Consider the following 21,057-nt stretch of genomic DNA (forward strand, 5'->3'; position numbering starts at 1 on the left):
TATTATTAATTTTATTTATTTTTCATTTACAGTCAGTAACGCGGGTTATCCACAAACCACAAATTTGTGACAATGAATTTGTGTAATGAGTGTAAGGAGTGTAATGAATGGGGTGTATATTGGGAGAGGTATGTCAGCTGGAGTGTAATGAATGGGGTGTATATTGGGAGAGGTATGTCAGCTGGAGTGTAATGAATGGGGTGTATATTGGGAGAGGTATGTCAGCTGGAGTGTAATGAATGGGGTGTATATTGGGAGATGTATTTATTTTCACCCAGTGCCTTGCTTGTTTAATGCGGATCCCAAGTATCAATTTACTGCAATCCAGATTACATAAGAACGGAAAAACAATTCATGAAAGAGACAAGGTAATTCAGCCCTCAGTGCTTGTCTCGTTCGCTTTCAAGTATGAAATGTAACCATTACCTAATGGGTGTTTACCTCCTAAAGACCTGAAACCTGAATATTCTATACCAAAGCTTCTCAGCCGAGCCTGTGACGTAGTCATGACCCGCCCCCGAGGGCACAAAATGACAGCGCTCACTGACCCCGGCGCCATTTTTATTTTCTAGAACTGACCTGACAGGAGGAGCCTATCAGATAAGTGCTTATGACTGTGTCATTTTTTCGCTAATTATTGTGTTTTACATACATTGGGAATTTACACCTGTAATAGTTTTTTTTTTTTAATTAATTACGTGTATATTGTGCACTACAGCCTGTTTGTTACGCCCCTTCCCAGGGATCAAGCAATGTAAGTCGGCTGACTTTGTGCTCTCTCCCCAGGCTGCAAGAGCTCCGGCTGGAGTTATTTTATTCTCATTTTGGCTTCGGCCAAAATGACGTGATGGTTTGTATAATTAAGCGACTAAGCGCAGGCTTGTCTGCAATGCGTGCTGTGGCACACATGTAGTGTGGACCAAGAGGCCTCTTCAGTTGTGGTTGCTTGCAATCCCACAGCATCTTGATGCCGTTTTGGTGACATCTCGGCATCACCATTACGAGGGCTGTTAGTTCATTCTAACAAGCAGGTTTCCCTCAGTCTACCCACGGCAACTGCGAACCGGTGGACCGTTCCTGACCTGGTACCGTACCGAACCGGGACCGAGGTTACTGCACTGGTACCATACCGACCCTGTGCTAAAGTCACCAAACCGGTACCGAACCGACCCGGTACCGTCGCGGTTCCAACAGAGCTGTTGATTCATTTTAAAAAGCAGGCTTCTCTCAGTCTCGTGTGAGTACTGACTGAGTGGCTTTGCCAGTAACTTGCACAGGTCGGCATACCTGTACAGTGCCATCCACGATAACTGCGTACTGGTGGACCCATACCGTATCGGTACCGAGGTCACGCACACAATCCGTTCCCGGGTACAGAATCGAGACCGAGGTTACCGCACCGGTAGCGTCCCGGTTCCGACCCGCTGCCGACCACGGCTTACATCCCTGGTCCGGTATCAAGCCGGTCTTGTTCATGTCTTGAACAGCCCCGTTACTGTCTTTTAAAAAAAAAAAAAAAAAAACTGAGGCAGCTCCTGTACAGTGTTACTGTACACTGTATTGCTACTTGCAAAGTGCCTGGGTTTTATCCCTGCGAGACATGCAAGGCCAGTCTGCCTGTTGAGGACAATCATGGCAGATACTCTTCCTGCCTGGGGCCAGAGCACACAAAGGAGGCACTGGTGCTTCTGCGAGTTTCGCTAGTAGGAGGAGATGGAGAAGCTTTGGGCAGCAGTTTCTTACCAAGGAACAACGGTTGCAGAGTTACTATGTGAACGTTTGGCACAGTCTGCCCCGCCTGTCCCCTTGGGGTCCCAGGGGGCTACGAGCGCAGATTGGAGTAGGAGGGCACGAGCAGAAGTTGGCGTTCCCGTCTGAGGACATGGACTCAGAAAGCACATCCCCTGTGGTTAAGCGCTCCCTATCGGCAGAGCTTCTACCACTGCAGTATTGCAAGTGCCCTGGCCTACAGCAGGTGAGACAAGACAGTCCATCTTTGATGACGAGCCTACCACCTCCCTTGTCCCCCTCAGTACACCCGGAAATTATTTTTGAGATCCAGTCATCCTGGGGTCACCTCATATCCCCATAAAACCAGTGCACAGCAAGTACCTGAGGTTTGCGTTTTCAGGGAACAGCATACAAGTTCTGGGTCTTGCCATTTAGCCTCTCTAGCTCCCTGTGCCTTTTTGAAGTGCATGGAAGCTATATTGGTGCCATCTGAGACTCAAAGGCATCAGTGTACTCAATTATATGGACAATGCCTCATTTGTGCCCAGTCTCCAGCACAGGCAAACGCCCACGTGGAACTTGTCAACGGTTGGGCCTTACGACGAGTCCTGTGAAGCCAGCTCACGCCTTCTATCTAGGAGTGTGCTTGGACTCTATGTCCATGCTGTCCACTCTGTCGGACGGTGGAGTGCAGAGAATAGCCATCTGTTTAGAGCTGTTTTAGGTCAACAAGAGCACTCATAGTAGTGAAGTTCCAGAAACTTCTGAGCTTGATGGCAGCAGCTTCTCAGAACCTACCTTTGGGTCTCCTGCGCATGCACCTTCTGCAGGCCAGGTTCAACAGCAGGGTTTTTCAGCCCGCGTTGAACTGCAACCACCTAGTGACAGTGTTTCTCCACTGTCTAAGGCTGTGGTTCTCAAACTTTTGGTCCCCCCTTCCTCTTGTCTGGTACTATTTGTCGAGCCGAGCGAGAACCAAACCGTGAAACTCTGCCCTCACAAGACATCTGAATCCAAGCCAGGGGTGGGGTTAAGGATTTTCATCATTACATTGCATCAATCCGTACACTCCAGAAAGACAAACAACAAACATGGCGGGCAGCGAGTGTGATGAGAGAAAAGTACAGCCTTGGAAGTGCAGGCTCTAGTTTCTGTGGGCAGATAGAATTTTTCAGGAAGATCTGGAGTCGTGCGTCAGAAATAAGAAAGTTTATGCCCGAATTTCTGATGATTTGAAGCAAATGGACATAAACCGCAGGTTCGGTACACTTAACTCACACACTAAAAAACACAACATTTTACCAAATTGCTCATCCTTGACTTTTATTATATTAATATTAAGAAAAATAAAACAATTCTGAACTTATTTACAAAAATATAGTAAAACAAAATGCAACTGTACAATACTTACAACTATACAGCTCTTGATGCCCTCACGCAGCTTCTTTTTTTAAACGCCGAAACAAAAAACAACTCTAGAAACAACTATCCTTAAACGGGATATCTTTGGCAAATCATATTTTTAAAACCTTTTTTCCCCCTTCAGCAGAACTAATTGAACTTTATTAAGTCGATATAATCAGTAAAATGTGTGGATTGTAAAGAAATTCCTGAATATATTTTACAACATATAGCGATACAAGATACAGCTGTACCATTGGTCTATTCATTTTTGAACACCATTTGTTTGCACATCTTTTGGCAAACTGAGGGCTCGGTACGGCCCTGGCATGGCTCGGTTGTACAGTGGAAAAGAAGCAAGAGTGGAGACTAACCCTGAGGTGGTGAGCCTCGTTTGGGAGAGGTTTAGGAGAGCAGAGATCTCTTTGCCTCCCAGGAATCAACCCACTGGCCCCTCTGGCTCTCCAGAATAGGAGGTGGTGACCCGCTGGCGGTAGATGCCTTGGCACACCAGTGGCCGAGGCAACTGTTGTATGCCTTCCCACCGCTCGCCTTCCTCCTGCTTTGTCTGGAGAAAATCAAGCAGGACTGGGCCAAGGTGCTCCTCATAGCCCCTTATTGGCCCAGGAGACCCTGGTTTTAAACCCTGATGCAGCTCCTGAACGGCCAGCCGTGGAGACTGCCCAAGCACCGTGACCTGCTCAGTTAGTCACTGGAGACCTTATGGCATATTGACCCATCAATCCTGTAGCTCTGGGTCTAGCCCCTGAATGGCTGCATTAAGCTATCTGGGTCTGTCCAATAGGGTTATTGACACCTTACAACATGCCAGAACAACGGGTACAAGTGGAACGTCTTTCAGACGTGGTGTCTGTCTCGTGGTTTTGACCCCACGACTTGTCCCATGGTAGTAATACTACAAGTGTTGAGGGACTTGTTTGATGAGGGGAAATCCCCTATACATTTACAGGTCTATCTGGCAGCCATTCGGCTTCCTGGCAGGACAATTTGTGAAAGTGGTTTGGCGGCTTTGGCTGCCTAAGAAGGACATTTTTCCTCACTGGAGATTAAACGTGGTGCTCAATGCACTCTTGAAGCCTCCATTTGTGCCCATGCATTCAGCTGAGCTGAAGTATTTATCGTCCAAGTGACTGTTTGCTTGCTGTCACCTCCGCAAAGCGGGTGAGCGAGAAGCAGGTATTCTCTCTAGCAAAAGGCCAGGACAAAGGTTACGGTAGCTCATTGCTAGCTTCCCAGCTTTTAGATATATTTATTAGAGGAGCGAGTGTTTTCAAAAATTATATATTGGTCATATGGTTTCTTATGGTTTCGTCTTACAACACAGGCATGGAGGTGAGTTTCTCCCTCAATTTTTTAGCCCCAGCTACTTGTTATTGGGGTTCAGTATGGTAATGCACAAGGCAGCCTTGGCTTAGCCTTGTAGCATTCCGGTAGTGCAGCAATTTTGCACTTGCAATGACTTGGGTATACTGACCCATTCGGTAATGGTTACATTTCGTACTTGAAAGGGAACGTTAGGTTATTATCATAACCCTGGTTCCCTGAAATAGAAATCTAACCATTAACCTTCGATACATCTTATTCAGGTTTTTGGTCTTTGAGGTTAATACCCAAATGGTTACATTTCTAGTTCAGGGAACCTGGGTTATGATAATGACCTAAAGATTTTGGACATTCTGCTACCCTGATAATCCTTTACCGAATATTTCTTGATCGACCAAAGTTGATGAAAATCTCTGTTTTCAAGTTTTGAAAAAATACCACACCAAACAAATTACACAAGGCAATTATTATAATTTTTTTTTAACTTTTTTTTTGCTTTTTGGTGTCCCAGTGAAGCACATAGTGGGTAGACAAACGGATGATTTAAAACGTAGTTCCCTCATTTTAAATAATGGCCAACAAAACCAGCCTTGTGAATTTGTCATTGCATGTTTCTGGCTAGCTCAGCTTTTTCACTCATTTCCTTTGCAGCTTCTACAGGATAATGCTGTATTGTCTGTAAAAAAAATTCCTTTCATTGGCTCGGAGTGTTGGAGGGAATGTTGTACCAGGTGATAAGAACAGTCCATTTAATTGTACATTTTGCCCAGTCTGTAGCTGGAGCTGAGAAATGACAGCATCTTGTGGAAAATTGGAGCTCTGTGAATCGCTAACAGTAAATAGTGGACAATTTCCCTGTAGGCTAGTCAGCTTTGTAAAAATGCAAAACCTTTCCACATGCTCCTTTTGAAGAGCTAAGCCAGTGCATTGGCATTTTAAATAGGAAAAGGCATAATTACAATCAAGGGCCCCTCCACCCCCCCTTCCTGCCTCCCTCCCAAATGGAACTGACTTTTGAGAGACAAATTTAGACTTGTGTTCAAGGGAAAATTAATTTATTATATTCCGTAATTATCCTGATGCGCGTATTTACATGTCTGAGGGTCAGTGGCTTGTTTTCTTATGGTGAGGTGCTGGTGTTTACTCATGCTGAGGAATCTTTTGTATTTCATACAAATAACTGTAGTGCCATCGTTTGGGGGATTGCAGGGGAGCTTGGAGAATAAATTGAAAAAATGAGCATGCTTTGTTTTCTTTAATAGCTTGCTGTTCGGAAATATGAGACCAGGTTGTGTGAGGGATTGTTTGTGCTACTGGTTTTGTATATGCTGGTACTGTATGCAAATCTACTGCAACTGTTTTTGTATTTTCTGTGTGGTTAGCACTTTGCCTAACCTATTTGCATTGTTGAAATGTCAAGTTATTTGGATTAGGCTTGCAATATTAATACAGTCAAGAATGATATCTATTCTATCGGGAAAGTTTTACAGGGATAAACATTTGTTTTAAAATATAAATGTGATTTCACACATCCTGTGTAACACCTGTGGTTCCATGCATTGTATGAAGTGCATGTATTATATACTACCCTCTAAAAACACTGTTGTATTCTAGAGTACTCGAGTATACTTCACACCTTGTAGATAACATGCAGAAATGAGTACATGTTATAGAACTGTATTTGGTTATTTTATATATATATATATATATATATATATATATATATATATATATAATATATATATATAGTGAGCGTGTGGGTGCACACAGACGAAGCAGACAGTGGTTTCCGATATAATCCAAGTTTGTTTATTACACTTCACAAAACAGGATTTATACAACAAAAAAACAACAATAATGTAAACTAACTGGACAGTTAACCACGTCCAGTTGAAGTAATTGGTTCCTGGGTTTTACCAGCGACGTCTCTTTCCACTTTGCTGTATTCCCTTCCAACAGAGCCGGCCCAGGAAAGATCGCAGTCGCAAAGGCAGTTTTAGCTTCTCTTTTGTATTCCCGTTCAGTCTTGGTTGTAGATAAGCTCACGCTGCTCACTGGTTGGAAGCCAACCTTGACTGGCTGTGAAGGCTTTCTTTTAAAGGTGCTGGATCATCTAGGAATTGGACGGTTACAGGCTACAGGTGCAGGCCAATTAAGGCTAACGTGAATTAATCAAGGTACAACCTTGATCCCCTACCTAACCACACCTGCAGCCTGTTTACCCGTTAACTCCTTGACGTCATGGCAGGCAAGTACGCTGACCACAGGTCTATCATTGTGTTATCTTCAGCACCTGTGGGCTCGTTCCTAGCCCGCCATGAACGCCTCCTGCTGGTGAACCTGTGAGATGGCTCACATATATGTACAGTACCAGTCAAAAGTTTGAGTACACTTGCTGGAAACTAGGTTTTTTTCATAATTGACAATGTTTTACGTCGTATACGTTTCTGTAAATACTTGAAAATGAAAACACACGTTACAATATACAAAACAAAACATAAGGAGTATCAAAGCAATGTTCAAGAAAATTGAAAATTGTCTCTAAATCTTGGATTCCTCAAAATAGCCATCCTTTGTCTTAATAACAGCCTCATAAACACGAGGCATTTGGTTAACAAGTTTCAGCAGGAAATCACCCAACATGTCTTCCCAGCTCTTCTGCAGCAATTCCCAGAGATGTAGGGCACTTGTGGTAGCTTTGCTTTGACTCTTCTGTCCAGTTCATCCCATAGAATTTCTATGGGATTGAGGTCTGGAGACTGGGCAGGCCAGGTCATTAGATTGAGTTGTCCTTCACTTTCCTTCTTCACCAGATAGTTCTTGCACAACTTTGAGGTGTGTTTCGGGTCATTATCTTGCTGAAGAATGAAGGACTGCCCAACTAGCTGTAATCCTGATGGAATGGCATGCCTCTGACGTATGCTATGATAGCCATGCTGGTTGAGCTTGCCATGGACTTGGTGAAGATCACCAACTCTGTCACCAGCAAAGCAACCCCAGACCACGACACTGCCTCCTCCATGCTTGACAGTGGGAACCACACATGCAGAACTCATGCGCTCACCCTCTCTGCGTCTTACAAATACTCGGCGGTTGGACCCAAATATTTCAAATTTTGACTCATCGGTCCATAAGACCGACTTCCACTCCTCAAACGTCCAGTTTATGTGTTTTTTGGCCCAGGCAAGTCTCTTCCTCTTATTCTGCATCTTAACAATGGTTTCTTTGCAGCAATTCTTCCAGTTAGGCCAGCTTCACGCAATCTCCTCTGAACAGTTGATGTTGAAACAGCTGTACTTCTAGTAGCATTTAGCTGAGCTTGTATTTCAGGGGCAGTTAATCACCGGTTTCACAGACTTGTGACTCGAATGAACTTGTTCTCTGATTCTGAGGTCACCCTTGGCCTGCCTGACTTTGTTCGGTCCTCATGAGTGCCAGTTTCTTCAAATCGTTTGATGGTCTTGGCCACAGCAGTTACAGACACTTGCAAAGTTCTTGCGATTTGTCTTAAAGATTGACCTTCATTTCTTAAAGTAATTTCTTAAAGTAATTTTTCTTTGCTTAACTGAGCGTATTTTGCCATTTTCTGCTCCCTTACAAACTTGTGCCTATGCTACCTATATTTATAGTAATCATGGACCCTCAACAATAATTGGTGACAAAAGGTTAATTAGGTAACATGCTAGTTAACTCGGAGAACATCTAACAAAGACACTTCTATACTTAGGCCAGTGTTATACACATTTCATACTTTTAACTGACTTGGGCTTCAGACTGAAATCGCCTTGCTTTGGGTGACCATTTAATTGAAATTGACAAGATTTACATTTTCATTTAAAAATAAAATTTTTGAATGCAATTCACTTATGATTATCATCTTATATAAGTACACGTATCATATAATGAAATATCAAGTGTTTATAGACAAGTTTATAGAGTTAAAAGCATAGATAATCATGAAAAACCTGGTTTCAAGCAGGTGTAGTCAAACTTTTGAATGGTACTTTGTATATATATATAATATATATAATTTTGAAAGCACTTTGAAAAAAACAAATAAATGAAAATGTTAGCGCTTATACCCAATCTCCATCTCCATACCCAAGTGTAATACAGGAGAAATTTGGACATGGAACTGGTCGACGGGGGGCTTTTGTGAAGGAAGTAACATGGATTTGGTGCCGGAAAAGATTACAAAGTATCTCTGGGAAAGCGATCAGGTTTGTTTTCTTCTGACCAAGCAATATGGAGACAGAGAGTTCAACTTGTGCGTGGAGTTCATCCTACTACAAAGAAACCATATTACAGGTAATCTTTGTCTTCTGATATATCGCGGATACACTGTGATCGTTATTCCACGAAATGACCCACCAGCCCCCGAAGAGCACTCTGTGAATCTTCATACAGTATTCTTTTTATTTATCAGGTATTATATGAAAAAAGTTAACTACTGAATTCAGAGATTTACTTACTTTGTCAAGCTCTGCATCTTCTTGGCAACGGTGCGATTCCTCCAGTCATTCTGTTGTTGGATTTAAATAAATACAAGATACATTCCAAAATGAGATCTGGTTTAAAAAAAATCGAAAAAGAGGGAATCATGGCATGCACGTGAATGCTGTAAATGAAAACGTAGGCATTTGTGGAATTTGAAAAAAAGCAAAACAAAAGTATGACTAATAAATAACTAGAAATACTTAATATGTTTGTTTTATTATATTGAGTTTCTTTTAAACTTTGCAAGGTATTCTGTAACACTTAGCCCTAGTTTTGTGTGCTTGCTTATTTTGCTGTGCAGGTATTGAGAACTTTACCACAGGAAAATCCCCCCTGGGGACTGGATGGTGGGGGTTATTTGTGTTTGATGTTTTTTCTCTTTCAAGTACCAGTAAAAAATAATTTTAATCCTCACTGTTTGCGTCTATTTTAACTGCAGTGGTGCTGTGAGCTCGGATGCTGTATTACCCAAAAGTTTGCATTGCAGGTAGTTTGCATTGCATGTCTTTTAAAGAACCATCTCTTCAGACTTGATGATTATTACATTGATACACCAATTAACATTTTTTTGCCTTTTAAAATCAGTTTAGGAATTATTATTTATTATTATTATTATTATTGATAAAAATAATAATAAAAATAATTATTATTTTTATTAATATTTAAAGATATTTCAAGCTGGATTGCCTCTCTTGGCATACTACTTCCAATGTGTGTGTTTCGCAGGAGGTATTTGAAAGCCTTCATGCTTGAAGACAGAAGTATACAGTATAAGGCACTTTGTTGAGCAACATGTTTTAAAAACAACCCCCCTTCCAGCAGCACTGAGTATCAGTGTTCATGTATCCCTCTGTATCCTGCACTCATTGATTTATTTTGACCTTACCCGCTTATTGTGTCTTCTCTCTGTACTGAACACACCCTGCTAAAACTCTCTAGTGAAAGAAAGCTGGCTTTCCTTGTGGCTTCAGTGGTGTCATCATCACTCTGTTGTCATGGTTACCAGAACCTTGTCTTTTATTTTGAGGATTTGACTATCCGAATCTGATGATGTCACTTCATGGGGACAGGTTCTGAAATGTACATGAAAATTCATCACAAACCAACCAAAGCGTGTCATTCTGGAAAGGAATGCAAATGTGTTTGCAGTGCATTTACTGCTTAATTCTGACTGTGGCAGGATTGATTGATTGATTGATTTTGAAATTGTATGAAAAGTTCGAAGAGCAATTTTTGTTTATACCCATTTCCTAAAACAGGACTCCTTTCCAGTTTGATATTGTAACACCGGTTTCGCCACCAGTTTAGTTCTCACACTTTGTTGCCTAATTGATTGACACAAAACAATTGAACGGAACCTGCTGATATTGCCATAGTAACTGAGTCACCTCCTTACACTTTGACCCAGATGTACTTTTCCTCTTAAATTGTAGCCGCACGGCACGCAACTAGTTAAATCAAATGCGTAAAGATTTAACTATATAAAATGGAAGACACAAATGATAATATTCAGTGGCCCTGAGGACAAACTAACGAAAAAAAATACTAGATCGATTTTGTCTGGAAATATTTCGGAATGAATGCGGAGGACTCTGAAACAGGGCAACCTATTTGTAGTACTTGTTTGAAGCTGGTACCGTGCAAAAGTGGAAATACGTCAAATTTGTTTGCACATCTTCGTGATCATCACCCAGCTCAATATAACTTCTATATAAAATCTCCAGCGGTCTGCAACACAAAGAAGATGACAGCTGCTGCTGCTACAGGAGCTGCCCCAGGCACTGAAAGTCATGATTGTTCAAAGTCATCACAGCAAACTTTATTTGAATGTTTGAAAAAAAAAATAAAAATACATTTGCAAATACCACAAATGAGGGCTGGAAGTATCATAGAGCAGTGGGATATTTCCTGGGAAAGGACATGCTCCCAATCTACACCGTGGAAAAGAAGGGTTTTCAGCTGCTGGTACAGACTTTAAATTCCTTGCAGACAAGGTGATGCCTGATTTGTATCACAGCATCATGGATACAGTCAGAACGAGCTTAATAAAGGCTGACTATTTCAGTTTCACCACGGACATGTGGAGCTCACAAGCACTAGATAGTCACATGGGCGTTACAGTTCATTTTATTAATAAGGACAGGGAACTTAAGTCTCATTGTCCGGGGGGCATTTCCATTTTCAGAAGATCATACTGGGGCGCACATTGCCCAGGGCATACTGGATTTCCTTGAAGAATGGGACTTAAACAAAGAAAACGTAATAGTAGGAACCACCGACAATGCATCCAATAATAAACAGGCCTTTGAAATTCTAGGATTTAAACGACTTGGATGTTTTGGGCACAACCTTGACCTTTTTTATCAATAAATCACTCAAAATAGACAGCGCTCAACGAGCAGTCAGGTATGTCGCACTGCTGTAGATGATTTCAGCAGAAGCTGCAAACTAAATCGGACTGAATCTACCGCCGCACAAGCTGAGTCATGCAAGTTGGATATTCCTTTTTTGAATATATAATGTGCTTGAAATGCAGCATATAGTTAAAGCTTGCTCTGAAATTTAACATTTGATATTTTAAACTTTCATTAATTTATAGCTGCAAAGGTTTAAATGAAAAGAAATGTCCAAAATAATAAATGTCTAATGTAAACTGTATTACACAAAGTACCATTGTTTTCCTGTGGGACACATCATGTTTTACTTGTTCTGTAACGTTAAATGTTTATTGATAACACATCGTTTACATTTTACACCGTTTTATTTTTTGAAAAAGACAATCATAACTGTCCCATTTAAAAACTGAGGGAAATGGGAAGGATCAGCTGGACCAGCCCCACCAAAATGCTGCTACACCTGCTGAGTCTGACCCTGCTAACCTGAGTGACACACTGCGCAGGGTCAGCCAGCAGAAAGCACACAGAAGAATGCAGAGTTCTCACTGAAAGAAAGAGTTCATAAAGAGATTCATTCCTACTTATCCATCCCTCAACTTGATGTTGATGCTAATCCTCTTGATTGGTGGAAGGTTAATTCGTTGTCCTATACCCAATTGTCAACACTTGCACGTAAATATCTTGGGATTCCAGCAACAAGTGTGCCGTCAGAAAGGCTGTTTAACAGTTCAGGACTAATTGTTAACCACAAACTAAACAGAATAAAACCAGAAACCGTAAACAAAATGGTTTTCCTGACCAAAAAATGTAAAGTAAATATGGTTTCAAATGTTTACCTCTGTTGTATCTTCTGATCTGATGTGTTTATTTTCATGGTGTTGTAGGTTTGCCAAAACCAATGATTTTCAGAAAGTTCAATTTCTTGTGAAAGTAAAGATTACAGAACATACTGTGTACAAATAAGTTCAGAGGGAAGCTAATAAAGGCTGAATTGTTATTTTTAAGGTGATATTTTTTCAGTACTGAAGTCAAATATTAACATTTTTAAAAGATGTTTTAAAAAATGTTTTGTTCAAAATAAAGCATTGCTTGTTGGAATTGTAGTTTCAAAACTTTTTTTTTTTTTTTTTTTAGAAAAAACTACCAAAATAAATTATCGCGATAATAGCAGTTATCATGATCATTTTTTAGACAATCGTGATACAAAAATTTAATTATTGCCCCAACCCTACTTTGTAATAATTTATGGCATCTTGATGCACTTGAATACTGTAACAGTGTGGAGTTAAACTAATATATTAGTTTAAATTCACACTGTAGACCCCTATAAAGGTCCAGGAAAGAACACTTAATTAAGTTAAGATGCTAAAACTGTTTAATAGCTTGGGGTAAAGTTACTTGGTACTGAGTTAAATGGGAAAAGACCAATTACATAAAAGGTTTAAATTAGTTTATATAGTAGACCCCTCATTTATTGAGACAGAGATAGAAGATGATGCCTTTTGGAGAAGGCAGCACCTCCATGTAGACAGAAACAATCAATGAATGTATTTTTTGTTTTATGTTTGTGTTTATAAATGTCTTATTGCATCTGGCTGTTCCTGAGAATGTATTTTCCAAAAATCGATGGTCAGCTCTTAAGAAAATCACTGGATGAGTGGAGTTTAAATGGGCAATCGAAACATTCCCAGCACACCGGCCAGTGTCTTTGGTGTAGTTTGCTCTGTAGTTTAAGCAGAAAAGAATGAAAAACCGTGGAATTGATTTTCGAGTTGGTTAAACAGACAAAATGGAGGGTTCTGTGAGGGGAAATGCAGAAGAAACATTTGTCAGCAATGCCATGACAAACATATATATTTTTTGCATTCCCTTCTTGGGAACTGTGCAGGTAATCCTCTGGGGTCATACAAAACACATTCAGACACCTGCCACAACACTGTTAATAGGGGCCGGGTTAACTCTACGTGGCAACGAGTTTGAACGTTTTTTTTTTTTTTCTTTCTGAAATTCATGTCTACTCTACTAAGATATTAGGATCTTCATTGCCTGATAGTCGGACCTGACCTGAGATGCAGCCTTGTACAATAATAATAATAAACTATTTTGTATAGCGCCCTTAAAAGCAATCATCTCGGAGCGCTTGACAATTAATAATACAGCAATAAATAAACAGATTATACATAACAAAGCTTTAAAAACACTCAAAGAAGCAGAGTCCCTGATCTCTAGTGGAATAGAGTTCCATAATTTGGGGGCATAGCAACAGAAGGCCCTGTCACCCATAGAGCGCAGGCGAACAGGTGGGACACACAGTAGTCTGAGATCAGCAGAGCGGAGGTTGTGAGTAGGAGTGTAAAAAGATAAAAGATCTGACAGATAAGTCGGAGCTAGCCCATGAAGAGCCTTATATGTCAGCATTAAAATTTTAAAATCAATTCTGAACCTGATAGGCAGCCAGTGCAAGGCCTCCAAGACAGGAGTGGTGTGATCTCTTGAGCGGGACCAAGACAAAATTCTGGCTGCAGAGTTTTGAACAAATTGAATTTTAGTGAGGATGCTATTAGATACCCCTGCAAGCAGGGCGTTGCAGTAATCGATCCTGGAGAAAACAAAGGCATGAACCAGTTTTTCAGGTGCAGGTAGAGAAAGCATGGGACGCAGTCTGGCAATATTTCTAAGGTGAAAAAAAGAAACCTTGACAGTATTCAGCAAAACCTTGTACAGTATTCAGTACAAGGGACCACACCTCTTATAGTGTCAACCATACCACTACTCGAGGTGCAAGCAGAAACACATTCTGATCCAATATCCAACGAATAATAACAGACAATAAACAATGCAGTGAGAACAAAAGCAAGAAGCAAAAATGTGTCGATATGAATATAACTTAACTAAACATGCATGTGCATATTATAATTAGGGCTTCTGCTTTTCGGTTTTTATTATTTTCATTTTTCAGTGTTTTTATTTTTTAGCTATTTTCGAGTTTTATGTAAATCGTTGTTTTTCAGGGCTCTTTCTTTTTATATACTGCTTGAAATGATTGGTTTCTGTTACTTTCCAAAATGCTTGGGTGTTTTTTTCTGTCACAATAGTAGTAACTCGACAGTACTTGCACACTTAGTTGTACATTCTTTCCTTTGCTGTCTTCCACAACGAAATCTTATGGTCACGGGCACATTCTTCTGGGGTTTTTGTGTGTCTAGGAATTTTTTACATTTCGCCACAATTCTGCAATTCTGTTTTAAATTCTCACTATCTAAAGCCCCTTTCACACACAAATGCCGCGACTGAGCCGTCTCGGAGATTTAAAGATTATTTAAAATACTCATTCACACAGCACGAAATTGCGCAATCTATGCTGGTATAATACCGTCATAACCAGTCAATGGATTGTTTTCATGGCAACGGCGATTTGCCCATAAATTACAGCATCACGCACCGTCCCTTCTATTTGTGAATTCACCTCCTCGTCATCCGTGAAGTTAACAGTTCCTTCACTTATTCCAGACTCCAATTACTACCTTGTTCTTGATCAGCCATTGTATTTGAAAATAAAAGCCTGTAACACCAATGACAAAAATACTCAACATGTCTGGTATACATGCATTCATTTGGGATGTTCACTTTCAGTCCACAGCCACTATAGTGCTTCAGTGCTGGCATAGCATTTCACGCAGGAGTTAAGACGGTTCAGTGCCGTCTCTGAACCACCTCGCGAGTCAGTGCTGGTTCTGAGCCATCATGACTTGTCTGTCTTTTCATTGCTGTCCCTCTCTCTCCGGTTGGAAGGCTGGCAGCTCTGCATGTGTATGTATCCATGTCAAGCAAAATACATTCTCACTGCTGCTGCCAACTTAGGCTCCAGAAAAGGTTGTGTTTTAATTATGAAGGTATCACGCTGAAAGCAGCTCATTAAAAAATTTGAACTATTGTCCTTTTATTTGATATGCGCCCTTTCAAAATGAAAGCCACATTAAATGAGACTCGGCACACAAGAAAAGGAGCTGATCTTCGTTCAAACGGCAGTCTGTGTGTGTGTGTGTGTGTGTGTGTGTGTGTGTGTGTGTGTGTGTGTGTGTGTGTGTGTGTGTGTGTGTGTGTGTGTCTGTGTGTGTGTGTGTGTCTGTGTCTGTGTGTGTGTGTGTGTGTGCGTGTGCGTGTGCGTGTGCGTGTGCGTGTGCGTGTGCGTGTGCGTGTGCGTGTGCGTGTGCGTGTGCGTGTGCGTGTGCGTGTGCGTGTGTGTTTAGACACTTAAATAAGTATATTGTGTGAATCTCTAGTAAATAACTTTTTTTTTTTTTTTTCCCATCCACAGAGGGAAGACTGCTGCATGTGTTTTTCAGTTTTGTATTTTGTGTTTTTTTATTTTGGTGATTCGGAAGCTCCCATTCACACTCCAAGCTGGCGATGTCAAGAGTGTCGAGTCCCCCTCCTCCCGCGGAAATGTCAAGCGGGCCTGTGGCGGAGAGCTGGTGTTACACGCAGGTAACTGTGCCTCTGTGTCTCTGCCTGCACAGAGAAGCAAGGCTTTTATTATTACGGATAGTTCAAAATACCTTTTATGTCTATTTCCCAATTTTGCACCAGTCTTTTACCAAGATTTTATCATACACTCCTATCCTCCTGTATACATTTCAGATTACAGTTGGCTATAATCCAATAAACTCTTGATTTTTCTCCAAATATTTTGAACCTTTTTGGATTTTGTGCAATAATTCTATGATTATAAGAACCATCTGTATGTGCGTGCAGTGGTTTATGTTTTTGGTTCAGGTTGCTTTGCCCGGAGTTCAGCAGCAGTTCTTAAATTCTAGACATTATCTATCTACCTATCTACCTATATCGATCTATATCTTGAGATTTGATCATGTCTTTGAATTTTTCAATTTCAAGTGCTTTATTGGCATGACTTATACAAGTATTGCCAAAGCAATGATGGGAAAATTCCATCTTTACAATTAACATTTAAGACATATGTAAATGTTACATTAAGTAAATAAAACAAAAACAACACAGTATACTTAAAACAAATCATAACAACAATATATATTTATTTATTTATTTATTTATTTTGTGACAGGCGCTTCTGAATTGGACTGCCTCTTTTAATGCAGCTTTTTTCCTCTCCTAAGAGGATGGAAGAGTTTTTCATGGTCTGGCAGGTCTGGGAATTGTTTGCAGAGGTTTTCTGTTTTTGGGAATATTTTTAATTTTGGGCTTCCCTTAATGGATTATATTTGGAGCACTGCACTAGAAAATGTAACTCTGTCTCGACCTGGTTGAGAGGACAGTGAGCACACAACCTGTCTTCTTTGGGCAGCCATGTCTGCCTGTGTCGGCCGGTCTCGATGGCCAGGCTGTGCTCACTGAGCCTGTACTTTAAGGTCTGTTTCTGTTTCTGTTTACTGTCTTTCACCCTGGTCAGGTATTCAACCAGGGTGTAGTGTCTTTTTAGGGCCCGATTGCATTCCAATTTGCATTCAAATTTCCAATTTACTTAGTGTGTGTGTCCCAATAATAAGGTATTCTTACTTACTGTACACGGTTTACTCTGATTATATGTGTTAGAGTGGTGCTGTCCTTAAGCTGGTTGGTGTTAGTGTGGGTTAGTGCAGTGAGCTTCAGGACCAGCTGGCTGAGGGGACTCTTCTGTGAGCTCTGCTCTTGGTATTGCAGGGCTTTCTGGTGGTAAAGCTTTGTTACTATTTTTTAGATGGAGCCAAAATTGAATTGCTCTTTCTTGGATATTAATCAATAGTGGGTATTGGCCTAATTCAGCCCAGCATGCATTGTTTGGAGTTTTCATTTATATTTGCAGGATACTTCTGCAGAACTCTGTATGCAGGGCTTCTGTTGGGTGTTTGTCCTTTTTTGTAAAATCCTGCTCTGTGAGCGGACCCCATTCTTCACTGCCATACAAGGCAATGGGTTGGATGACACTTTCAAAAATTTAGCCAAATTTTAATTGGGATCTTTATATGAATTTTTCTCTTTAATAGCATAAAATGCCCTGCATGCTTTTTCTTTTAGTGCATTCACTGCAAGGTTGAAACTCCTCGACGTGCTGATTTTGAGGCCTAGATAGGTGTAATTTTTGCAGTGTTCTAAAGTGTTTTTGCCAAGGGTGAAGTGGTACTTATTTCCCTGAGATCTGATAGCTTGTATCAGATGTTACCTGATGACAATATCATTGGTACAGACACTTGTCTTTTGCAAGCTGTATTTTGTGATTGTCTCTTTAAAGCTCTACTACAGGTGGTGTCCAGTAGAAATTGTTTCACTGGACATATGAATTATACAGATCTCTTTAACATATTCATATTTACAAATCATTCCATCTCATATGACATACCACTTTGTTACCGGGATGCTTTGTTCCCTCAAACTCCCATTTCATGTTTTTGCTTAAATTGACAAAACCAAAGTTGGGTTTGGTGGCCATGGTTTACAGACAGTTAATTAGAAGCAGTTCTGGCATCAGAACAATATAGATATTAGCCATGGATTAATAAATAACAATGAAATTGAGGAAGGAAAGTTGCATGTTCATAATTATCAAAATTTTGTTCTTGTGTTTTTGTTTGTTTTTCTGTGTTGTCTGTGGTTGGCTTCTGAAGAGATGATCGCTATTTTGATGTGGTGTTACTCAGTGCCTTGTTCCCTGTCTGTCTGCACAGATTAAAGTGGTAAAGTTTTCCTACATGTGGACCATCAACAACTTCAGCTTCTGCAGGGAGGAGATGGGGGAGGTCATCAAGAGTTCAACGTTCTCGTCTGGAGCCAACGACAAGTTGAAATGGTATGTGAAGGGGCAGTAGGTATGCGCGCATATTTGCCATGTTAGTTTACTCTGCAGTATTAGTACTTGGGACAATGACTGTTTTGTGCTTGCCAGGCATAGGAGGTTACTCCTAGTCTAAAGAGTGGCAAGCCATCTGAGTGAAATGAACACTCATGTACTTCCATGGAGTCTTCAGTGTACAAAACAAGTACAGTGTGAGGAATAAATGTTGAACCCTAAATTAAATAGATGGCTTTAGAGTTCTTGGATCAAGCTCTGCATCTGCTTAGCAATGGGACACAGAACAAAGTGATTTTGCACCGCGGTTCTGTCGTTGGATTTAAATGAATGCAAGGTAGATTCCAAAAAGAGATTTGAATTTAAAAAAAAAACAAAAAAAACTTTCATTGCAGGAGAAACCCAGAACTTTCTGAAAACATACAGCAGGGAAGCCAATCTGGCTCTGTTCCTTTTAATGTTGAGAGGTTTGAAGACATCTTTTTTGTTGATGAAGGCTGTTTTACAAGCCATCTGCTGTGAAATGTTCAGACTTGCTGACTCGCAGCTCTACCAACAGGTGTCTGCGAGTGAACCCCAAGGGGCTGGATGAGGAGAGTAAAGACTACCTGTCTCTGTACCTTCTGCTCGTCAGCTGTCCCAAGAGCGAAGTGCGAGCCAAGTTCAAGTTCTCCATTCTCAACGCCAAAGGGGAGGAGACCAAAGCCATGGGTAAGTTGCGCTATAGTATGAAAGCAGTAACACATGGCATGCCTAGGCGTGCAGTTCATCACAAGGAGAAGTAGAGTGTCGATAAGCAGCCTGGACATGCGGAGTGTGTTCCTGTGCTTGCCCCTCTACCTGCCCCAGCCCTACCAAAGTGAATGGGTTGTCCAGTGAATTGGGCAGAATGGTTGGTTCTAAAAGTCCCACGCTGTGCTGGGATGCCGATTTTGCAGGTTGGAACACTTGTTAGCCAGTGAGATGGCTCCCTCTATTCTTGCCATTTTTATTTTAATCACTTAGTTTGGGGGGTATCCACACATGCTGATGTTGAGTGCTGATGTTTAGTACTGGCACACAACAAGCCATAGGAACACATTTATGCTTTTAAAAAAATGGCAATATGGGGTGCTGTTTAAGCTCATATGTGCTTGTCACTTGGTTTATTAAATATGAGCAGCAGTAAAGCGGTGTGTTTTTAAGGCCTCAGCTCATAAATTCATAGTGGTATTATTAGGTGATTTAACTAAGTTGAGGTTCCTTGTGTTTTTTTTTTTTTGTTTTTTTTTAAATAGAACACAAAATAGCGTAATAATCACCTTTAGGAGTAAAGTCTTTAATTTGAGCTGATTCGGGGTCTTCATTGACACATCCTGAAACCTTGTCAGGTTTTGCCACTTAACGAGATAAGACATACAGTAGTGTGCACAGTCGTTAAAACGCCAAGATTTGTCATTTTATATCCTTACCTGCATGAAAAACTGGTTGTGAGAATTCCAATTCAATTTCCTAATCAGTGATCTAGAAACAATAGGCAACTCATGTGGGAAAATTAGGCATCTTAAACAACTTCTGACAAGTCTCTGTCATTTTACCATTTGTGGCTATGCTCCCTTTCTCTCACTATTTTAAATGAATTGCATGCATGGTCTACTAAAGTCATTTCAACAATTTTCCAAGATTTTTAGTTTTAGTGGTTTGATTTCATATGCACAACAAATCAAAACAGAAGCAATGGGACTTTCTAATGAATGTGCACACTAGTGTATATAATGTGATTTCCTAGAAAAATAAAGGTTTAATAATAATAATAATAATAATATAAATATATGCAGGTAAACAAGAAAGCAAATGAGTCGGATGGTGTTTCAGCTGGTTAGAGACAACAGAAACCGTTTGACTATAAATCACACATTTAAATGTCACTCACATGCAAAATGGATCTTTTGATTTGTATAATGCATATTACGTAAACAAAAGTTGTTGTATTAAAATCCACTACCAAATCGTTATACATGGCAACTCTAAAGTACAGAGAAATCCTGGAGGAAAACCTGCTGAAGACTGCAAGAGACCTGGGAGAAGATTCATCTTCCAGCAGGACAATGACCGCAAACATACAGCCAAAGCCACACTGGAGTGGCTTAAAAACAAAAAGGTCAATGTCCTGGAGTGGCCCAGTCAAAGCCCGGACCTCAATCCGATTTGAGAATATGTGGAAAGAGTTGAAAATTGCTGTTCACCAAAGGTCCCCATCCTACTTGACGGAGCTTGAGCAATTTTGCAAAGAAGAATGGGCAAAAATTGCAGTGTCCAGATGTGCAAAGCTGGTAGAGACTTATCCAAATAGACTCATGGCTGTAATTGCTGCCAAAGGTGCCTCTACCTAATATTGACTCAAGGGGGTGAATAATTATGCAATCAATTATTTTATGTTTTGTATTTGTAATTAATTTAGAACAATTTGTAGATTTTATTTTTCACTTTGACATTATGTGCAACAGGTTTTTCGATAGACAAAGGCCATTCAGAAACCAGCCACCTCAACCATGGTTCAACAGGTAGGGCCACTTTCAACATGGCCAGGAGTTCAGACCACGTAGAACAGGACGTGGCTATTATAAAGAGGGAGGTAGACTGTCTACCTCCTCCTGACATTTTCTCAGCCTTCCAACCCCATCCACTGCCAAGGAGGAAAGATGTCCCATTTTTTAACCAGCTGGGAAAAAATTACATCAGACCCCTGGGTCCTGAGGCTTATTCAACAGGGTTACAGGATTCCGTTCCAGGTTTTACCACCATCAACAGGCATCATCCAGACAGATTTAGACTAGTCAAGGCTAAGGAGAATCTGCCTTTAAGAAGAAATAACAAATATGCTGCATTCCCATGCCATAGAAGAGG

General features: G+C 40.6%; 1 protein-coding gene across 4 annotated transcripts in view; it reads left to right on the plus strand.

Moving 5' to 3' along the window:
• LOC117434577 (speckle-type POZ protein) overlaps window positions 1–21,057 on the plus strand; it is a 165,419-nt gene that overhangs the window by 77,695 nt on the left and 66,667 nt on the right. For all 4 annotated transcript variants that reach the window (XM_034057158.2, XM_059002810.1, XM_034057159.2 and 1 more), the window contains 3 exons: window positions 15,688–15,857; window positions 18,050–18,171; window positions 18,731–18,882. In XM_034057158.2, the coding sequence (XP_033913049.1) occupies window positions 15,780–15,857; window positions 18,050–18,171; window positions 18,731–18,882 (352 nt within the window). In that variant the 5' untranslated portion in view covers window positions 15,688–15,779. The remainder of the gene's footprint in view (window positions 1–15,687; window positions 15,858–18,049; window positions 18,172–18,730; window positions 18,883–21,057) is intronic.

The sequence above is a fragment of the Acipenser ruthenus genome, chromosome 28 (assembly GCF_902713425.1).
Source record: "Acipenser ruthenus chromosome 28, fAciRut3.2 maternal haplotype, whole genome shotgun sequence".
Classification (NCBI taxonomy): Eukaryota; Metazoa; Chordata; class Actinopteri; order Acipenseriformes; family Acipenseridae; genus Acipenser; species Acipenser ruthenus.